The sequence below is a fragment of the Nematostella vectensis genome, chromosome 11 (genome assembly GCF_932526225.1).
Source record: "Nematostella vectensis chromosome 11, jaNemVect1.1, whole genome shotgun sequence".
NCBI lineage: Eukaryota > Metazoa > Cnidaria > Anthozoa > Actiniaria > Edwardsiidae > Nematostella > Nematostella vectensis.
Genome location: NC_064044.1, coordinates 4689805 through 4698611, shown reverse-complemented (window position 1 = coordinate 4698611; position 8807 = coordinate 4689805). Strand labels below are relative to the sequence as shown.

The window sequence follows — 8807 nt, the reverse complement described above, 5'->3', positions numbered from 1 at the left end:
GCGACTTTTAAAGTCAGAGAAACACAAGGGAAAAGCTTCTGTTAGCAGGGCCTTTCTTTGCAGGGTAATAAAAGAAAGCCTCTGTTTGCAGGTCAAGAAAAAAAGTATGGACTTTCGTAAGTTGTTTCTTTCATAATTCTTTTTTTATAAGTTAAGTACTAAATATCAAACAAAACTCGTTCAAACACGCTTATTCATCAAGAAACGATCAATAACAATTTTGCGAATTTCAAGAATGTTGACATGCTTAAAATACATATGAATAATAATAATAACTTTATTCACTCTGTACTTTACACAGTTTGAGTTAATAATCAAAGGGAAAATAAGAATTATAGTACATTGAGTCTGGAATCCGGAATAACAAGTAGTTTCCGAGCCGGATTCCAGTTAAATATTTATTGTTGATAGAACTGTGAGGAGAGGAGAAATCAGTAAGGAATTAGGAGAGTTCTATTCTGCACTTACCTCGAAATATTAAACAAACATAAACAAATATACTTATCGTGGTTATGGTTCGTGTGTGATCATAACGCAACACTGTTTATAATACGCAAAAGTTATAATAACAACTATGTACAAGCTTACTAGAAAATTCATGAAATAGACAAATACAATATTACTATAACGAACTTTAATAAATGGTGAAAAATGGAAAATTACTGGATTGTCAGGGAGGCCTGAAAAAACCTTTATAAAGGACGAAATTCACAGGAAACCAGGGTCGGGCCAAGACAACTCCAGATCCCCCGACAAGATAAAAAAATAATGCTGATATATAACAAAGCAAATCACTGAAGTGAGATCGCTTTTGACAACCCCAATCGATCTTCTTTGCGAAATTTAATGTACCTAAACTTGGTAGCTGAGGAGCGCCAGCCAGCATGAAGATCTAACAAGTCACTACTAACATTCCGACATGCTGGATTAGAAGCAGCTCCCGACTTTATACTATGCGTACAATATTTAGTGACATCATCAACAAAAGGGGCGATGTATTTCTGAAATTCTACTCTCATAGTAGAGTAAAATATCGATTTTGAACGGTGGAAATTCTCGCCTGTTTTAGATCTAACAATACGCCTCAATATAGGAGCTTCATCAGAGGAATCTGATGGTAAAAGTCGCTCAGAAGCTGACAAAGGGCAAGTTGAATTACTAATTCTAACTAGTATAGAAGTACGGCCTTCTCTATATTGATCGTTCTTTCTCTTTGGAATAGTCAATGACATGCAATCACCGGAAACAGAGATGTCTTTAGGTCTTAAATTTAGAATCTCGCTAATGCGCAAAAAAAAACAGCATAACCAACAAGAACTACAAAAAGAAATCTAATGTGAGCTAGACTAGTGCTACTTATGTAATGATTGGCAATGCTGTGCACTTGCTCAGGGGTAAGTGGCTCCTTAGGACTGATAGGGCGGGCAAGCTTTCTCTTTGCTCCTTCCAGTGTAGACTAGACGAAGGTGTGGTCAGTAGGACTGTCTATCCCAGCCATGTGGTGGCCCCATCTTATGCTATCAGTCAGGTAGAGAGCAACATGCAAAGGGTTGGCCGGTAGGGGTGATCAACATACTACGATCAGCCCAAGCTATCCAATGATCCCATCCAGTTTTGTACTTGTTCACGGTTAAGGCTGCTCTAGAAGACAACTGTAGATCTTTTAGTTGTGGTACTAAATCAAAAAATGGTTGATCTAAATGTAAGGCCTCTTTCCAGATACCCTTTTTCAGGTAGACCTGAAAACAACACAAGTAAGCTGTCATTGGTGAAAACAGAAGGGGCTGAATCTCATCACAATATTAATACACCCCTATAATAAATACCAAAACAATGCTAAACAGCAAATTCATATATATCTACTCTCCAAAGGCGAATTACGTGAAATACCTCACAAAATACGAGCACGCTTCAAACTAGAGGCTCGACTTCAAGCATTTTGTAAATATGCTTGCATTATGCAAATAACAATTCAGGTGCTAACTTCTTGGCATACGCAAAAATAACTAAAACAATTCTCACCTAAAATCTACGCGCAAAGCTAGCATGGAAAAAAAATATGGCAGCCAGAGAACACAGAAGGGCGCGACTTGTAAATCTGACTCTGTCCGGGACCCTGCAGAATTAAGTCAGGAATGCGCGGAAATCGGAAAGACTCCAAAACGAAGGACTCAAATAGGGTAGGGCTAGAATGCAAAAATGGCCAAAAGTAGCTCGAGGGCCATTCAGGGATAATCACAGTACCATAACCCTGGGACGAAGACAGTGCTCTGATGGACTGAACGATTAAGTGAACTGGGGGACAAATCCAGTTGTTTTCACCTGACCATTCTTGTGTAAATGCGTCAACTTTACATGAACCGGGAGCAGCAAATTTAGAATTGAAACGGGAAAGCTGTGCATTGTAATGGGTAGCGAATCTGTCAATGGTGTAAGGACCCCACTTGATGTTTAGAAGACGAAATACAGCTGGATTAGACCAGTCATCGTAGTCTATAAATCTGCTGAGTTGATCAGCTGTATCGTTGGAAGACCTAGGGATCCATTGAGACTGTAACGAGATTCCGTGCATGAAACATAGCTTGAAAATTTCTAGCGTGATGGACTGAAGATGAGGCTTGGTGCTGCCAAAGGTAACTATCCTTGCCGCCGATTGGTTATCTGTAATTATCTGTTTGTTCCGTAGAGATTCAATTTGTGAAGACAAGACGTAATAGATAGCTTTCATTTCCCTGAACGTAGAACTACCTCGACTTTCAATACCGGTAAACATGCCGCTAACAATGTGCGATCCTCTTAAAGGAGCAATATATCCGCCAAACGCTACATCGCTGGCGTCGCAGAACACTATTGCCAAATTCAAACTAGGGTAACGAATAGCGTAGCCATTAAAAATATCAATGTTACAATACCAAAACCTCGACTCTTCCAAAAGTGTAGCGGAAAATGAAAGAGTGCAGTCCAATCCATACCGTAATTCTACAGCAAGGTACATTTGTCTAGTGAAAGCCTAGAAATAGGACCGACAGAAATGGCATCTGAAATAATTGTACCGGCTATACGCGCTAACTCTCTAAATGTTGAATGCTCATCGGTAATGGCTCGGTCGAGAAGGCTCTTAAGTTTAACAACTTTCTTCGAGGGAATGGAAAATTCCATGGCGATGGTGTTAATGGTAAAACCAAGCCATTCGCCAATCTGCATGGGTCGGAAATGAGACTCGAAATTACATAATAAGCCTGAGGAATTGAGATCTTTCTGATGAATTTGACTTGCTTCTTTGGCCGATTCCAAACTGGGGAACTAGAAAATCCGTCATCAAGATAAACAAACAAAACATGGCTGTCCCATAGAACGCCAACGATTAAGCAATGGACGCATTAGCTTAGTGAAGCAAAAACAGGCGCTAGCAAGGCCGAACGGAAGAACGGAGTAGGTGAAATATCTAGTGCAACCGTCGAAATCCCAAGCAAAGCCTAGATATCTGTGGTGGTCTGGGTGAATATCGACGTGGTGATATCCGGATTTTAAGTCCCATGTAAAAAACCAATCGTTCTGTTCCAAAACTTGCGACAATGATCTCAGGTCTTCGTATTGAAATTTAACCTTCATTAGATAAGAGTTAACGTTCCTCAAGACAATAACCAAACGAAGCTTCTTACCCTCTGCGACTGTTAATGGGTTAACACAAAAAGGGGGATCAGCATGCTCTGTAATACGGTTCTTGGCGAGTAGTTCTGAAATGGCATCTTTGACAAATTCCGTATGTAACAGAGAAGATCTATTATTCTTTAGGTAGCACTTAACTGGATACTCTGCAAAAGGAAGCTGTAAGAAGAGGATAATAAGAAGTTTTGTAGACGTTTATTCAACGGTGAAACGAGCCATGAGTCTTGCACAATCTACGAGGGTCCAGGGTCACGTTCTGAGCACGTGCTCTGTCACGCAACTTGTCACATCTTCCCTCTTTTAACAGTAACGCTAACGGTTGGTTAAAACAACATTATAATAATCAAAGGGTAAAAATCGAAATTTTACAACTAAAATCATACGATGGATTATTACTAATGTTCAGTGTCCTAACAGTTTCAATGTTATTTTGGCACATAGTCTTTGAGCCATGCAGGAGGCTTCACCTCCCGCCGAGGCCTTGTTATAGCCTGTGAAGAATCTGGTGGCAGGGCAACCTGGCTGGGTTGCTGCTGAGCATCATCGGGTTCTGGTGATTCCAGAACATCAGGTACTTGGCTGTTTGTTTCTCCAGTGCTGATCAACTGTCGGCGGTTTCGTCGGTAGGTGGTACCTTCAGTCTCGACGTTGTAGTTCCTAGGTCCGGCTTGACCTAAACACGTACCAGGCGTCCACGTGTCTTGTCCTGGTAGCTTCATGCGCACAGTTTCGCCGACAGCGATGGGCTCCAGGGGCTTGCTGTGCTTATCGTAATAAAACTTCTGGCGTTGCTTGGTACCTATCAACTTCCTGGTGTCCTCTTCAGTGTTGTAGCTAGGCTGTAGTAGGGAACCAGCCACAGGGAGAAGTGTTTTGCATCGACGTCCGAAAAGGCGCTGGGCCGGGCTAGTTCCGATTCCAGCAGTCGGAGTATTCCGCCAGTCGAGAAGTGCTTGGAATTCTGACCCCCCGGATGTCTTGCATTTTTTAGACAGCCTCTTTACTGTCTGTACAGCATTTTCCGCTTTCCCATTTGCTTGGACATATCTTGGGGATGACGTCTTGTGTTCGAACATCCAGGTCTTGGCAAATACACTAAACTCCGCTGATGCGAACTGCGGTCCATTGTCGGTTATAAGGGTGTCTGGGATGCCAAACCTGGCAAATATTGCCTTCAGCTCCTTTATTATTGCTCGTGACGTCACTGTGTTAAGCCGGGCCACTTCTATGTAGTTGCTGAAGTAGTCACTGACCACTAGCAGTGTTCGGTTGTCGAGCTCACAGAGGTCAGCTGAGACCTTTCCCCAAGGTCGAGCGACAAACTCATGTTGGAGAATTGGCTCCTTTCGTTGGCCACTGCGATGAGTCAAACATACTTCGCATTTTGTGATGTACTCCTTCAACTCGACAGTCATCCGCGGCCAGAAAAACGTGTCTCTTGCTCGTCTTATGCAGCCTTCTATACCGATGTGGGATGAGTGTGTCTTTTCCATAAGCTCCTTCCTCAGGGCTCTAGGAACCACCAACTGTTGGCCTTTAAAGATGAGTTCTTCTTGGACAGTTAGCTCGTCTCGAATATCAAAGTAAGGATGCACGCACTCCGGCAGGTCTGTTTTGCTCTCTGGCCAACCTCTCTTTATAACCTCTCGAAGGTTTTGTTGCACCGCATCATCTACTGCTGCATTTTTGAGTTGCTGCCAAGTCTCTTCTCTCACTGGCATCCATGATCGATGGTCAATCTCCTCCAGCTCCCTGGTAAACTCCCAGGCGTTGACTTCGGGTAGGTAAGCTCTGCTTAGGGTGTCAGCCAAGTAAAGATCTTTGCCTTTCTTGTACTTCACATTGAGACTGTAACTCTGCAGACTCAGCAGCATTCGTTGTAGGCGTTTCGGAGCAGTCGCCAGAGGTTTGATGAAGATTGGTTCCAAAGGCTTGTGATCAGTCTCGATGTTGACGACTTCGCGGCCGTAGACGTACGTATGGAAACGGTCACACGCAAAGACAATCGCGAGCAGCTCCTTCTCAATCTGTGCATAACGCGTCTCAGCGGGCGTGAGTGCACGTGATGCGTAGGCTACTGGTTGGCCATTCTGTAGTAATGCGGCACCCAATCCGCTCTGCGACGCATCGCACTGAAGTGTAATCTCCTCGTCTAGGTGTAGTACCGCAATACTGGAGTGACTGTAACGGCATCCTTTAGCTTTTCAAACGCAGACTGTTGCGCATCATCCCAGATGAACTGCACGTCGCTCTGTGTGAGATCCCTCAGCGGCTTTGTGATGTCTGACAGCTGGGGCAGGAACTTTGCAAGGTATTGGGCTAGGCCTAACAGACGCTGTACCCCAAGCTTGTCGGTCGGTGAGGGCATGTCCACCATTGCTCGCACTTTAGCAGGGTCGACTTTAAGTCCCTTGTCAGTTGCTATGTGGCCAATGAAGAGTAACTCTGATTTCCTAAGTCTCATCTTGTCGGGATTCAGGTGTATGTCCCGTTGATCACAACGGTTTAGGAATGCCAGGAGGTTCCTGTCGTGATCCGCCGTTGCCTCCTCGTAGCTCTCGCCATAGCCCACTACCAGGAAATCATCAGCAACAACTTCGGTTCCAGTCAGACCTTCGGCAAATTCATGCATCTTTCTTTGAAACACTTCTGGTGCTGAGGAGATCCCGAAAGGCATTCTCTTCCATCGGTATCGGCCAAACGGTGTATGGAAAGTTGTTAGATAGGTCGACTCTTCCTCTAGCTGGACGTGCCAGAAACCGTTGCGGACATCCAACAACGTGAACACCTTGGCACCGTGTAATCGTGTTGCAACCTCTTCTATGGTTGGTAGGGGATAGTTTTCACTCTGGATGGCTTTGTTGAGATCCTTTGGGTCTAGGCATATTCGCAGTTTTCCATCTTTCTTGGGAACTACTACCATAGAGCTGATCCACGAGGTGGGTGTGGTCACCGGTGCTATTATCTCTTTGTCCACTAGATCATTCAAGGTTTTCTTGAGCTGGGGTCTTAGGGCTACTGCAACTCTACGTGGTGCGTGTTGTACTGGTTGAGCGTTTGTGTCTAGTCTGATGGTGTATTCTCCATCAAGTTTGCCAACCCCGTCACTGAACACTGCTGGGAACTTAGCCAATATTTCTTCTCTTGTTAGTGCAGCTCCTGGTTTGGGGTCAACGGTGAACACTGTCGCTCCATCTGTCTGCGGTTTGTGAAACTGGTCGTTGTCATTGTACTGTATAATGTTCATGCCTAGGCATGCCTTACGCCCCAGAATCGGGCGGATTTCATGGGATCTTTGATCCCCCATACGCCACTAAGGACGTTTGCACGGGTTTCACTTTTACTAGCTTGTGGTCGTTACACGCCTGCTTGTATATGTGCACTGGCAACACATTGCATTGTGCACCAGTATCAGGTTGGAAACGGATGAAACTTCCAGACTCTGATTGAAATGTGACCAGCTGCGAATCATCCAACCAGACGGCCAATACTTCCTCCGTTTGATATGTCTCCTCAGGATACATATCTGTTTCTTCGACTTCGGTAGCCTTGACTTCCTGTTTGCATCTATTGGCAAAGTGATTTTTCGCTCCGCACTTCCGGCAGTCCTTTCCTCGTGCGGGACACGATTCCGGATTTGCCATATGTTGGTATCCACAGTTGTCACATTGTTTGCCTTGACCTCGTTGCTTTCGCCGATAATTTTTGATGTTGGGTTTCTTCGACTCGAATTTACTCACGGCATTGACGTCTGTCTCAGATGTATCTTTGACTATTTTCATCTGAGCAAGCATACTCTCAGCCGCTCGGCAAATTTCATCTGTTTTCGCTAGTGTTAATTTGGACTCGCGTAACAACCTTTCTCTGACCTTCGTGTCATGTATTCCAAATAACAACCGATCTCGAAGTATTTCGTCTGGCGTAATCGTATCAAACTCGCAGGACTCGGCCAATTTTCTCAGCGCTGTTCTATAGTGCTCGTAGGACTCTCCAGGCTCTTGCATTCGCTGGTTGAAACGGAATCTTTCGAACGGCACGTTCTTTCTTGGTTGACAGTACTCGGCGAATTTCTTTATGACAGGCTCTATCTTGTCTGTCTCTCCTTCGGTCAGGGTAAATGTCGAGTAGACTTCTCTCGCCTCTTCACCGATAACTGTTAGCAACGTAGCTACTTGTACGGCTTCAGCTTTCTCGTTCAACCCAGTCGCCAACGAGTAGTTTTTCCAAGCGAGCACAAATCGCTTCCATTTGTCAGCAGCATTGCTATTGTGTATCTCCAGCGGCGCCGGCGGCGGTAAGACATATCCTGAGGCCATAGTTAACCGCTGCTACCATGTAAGAAGAGGATAATAAGAAGTTTTGTAGACGTTTATTCAACGGTGAAACGAGCCATGAGTCTTGCACAATCTACGAGGGTCCAGGGTCACGTTCTGAGCACGTGCTCTGTCACGCAACTTGTCACAGAAGCCTATAGCCTTCTGCTATCATACGAATAACAAAATCTCTGGCATTCAAAGTATCGGACCAAAAACTAATAGCGTGCTTCAACCGCCCTTTAACATTAGCGTTTCCGTTACCACCACAAAACTCATCTCGCATTAATGAAAGCATTTGCACGAACTCAACTTCTTTGGTGTCATCCTTAACAGCTTCATCGTCGCGACCAATAGTTAAGCGTGAGGACCGGCGGGAGAACTGGAGCCAAAGGTACTGCCTGACTTGGGCTGCTGGTAAGCTGGTGGAAGAATCGTGGGCTTCCTGCATTCTTAATTGAATTACCTATTTCTCCACACTAGATAATATAGGAGGATAAAAAATAAAATAGCATTAATTCAAAAGAACCGCGAAGGAGGGGGGGGGGGGGGGGGTGACAGTGGCGTACAGTGTGCATGTAGTTCACGAATCGAAGGAACGAATGCATAAGCGCCGTAGCTTATATAGCCTGACACATGCGAAATATTACGTAACTAGAATAAACAAACAAAATGAAAATAATAAAGATTAAATAACTATCATATTCAGGTGGATCGTGCAGAAAACAATTATCTGCTAAACTGCGTAACGCAGATAATTATTTAGAGTAAAAAAGTCGTGACCTAGTATTACTCATCCAGTAAATGACGCTTCAAAGTACTTTG

General features: G+C 44.3%; 1 protein-coding gene and 1 pseudogene across 1 annotated transcript; both read right to left on the bottom strand.

Annotated features, from left to right (window-relative positions):
- Positions 1–1788: 1788 nt before the first annotated feature.
- Positions 1789–3326, bottom strand: LOC5501216 (annotated as a pseudogene).
- A 3627-nt stretch (positions 3327–6953) lies between these two features.
- On the bottom strand, positions 6954–7985 carry LOC125573769. The gene has a single exon (XM_048734534.1). The coding sequence runs from the start codon at positions 7983–7985 to the stop codon at positions 6954–6956; it is 1032 nt and encodes a 343-aa protein (XP_048590491.1).
- Between the last annotated feature and the right edge of the window lie 822 nt (positions 7986–8807).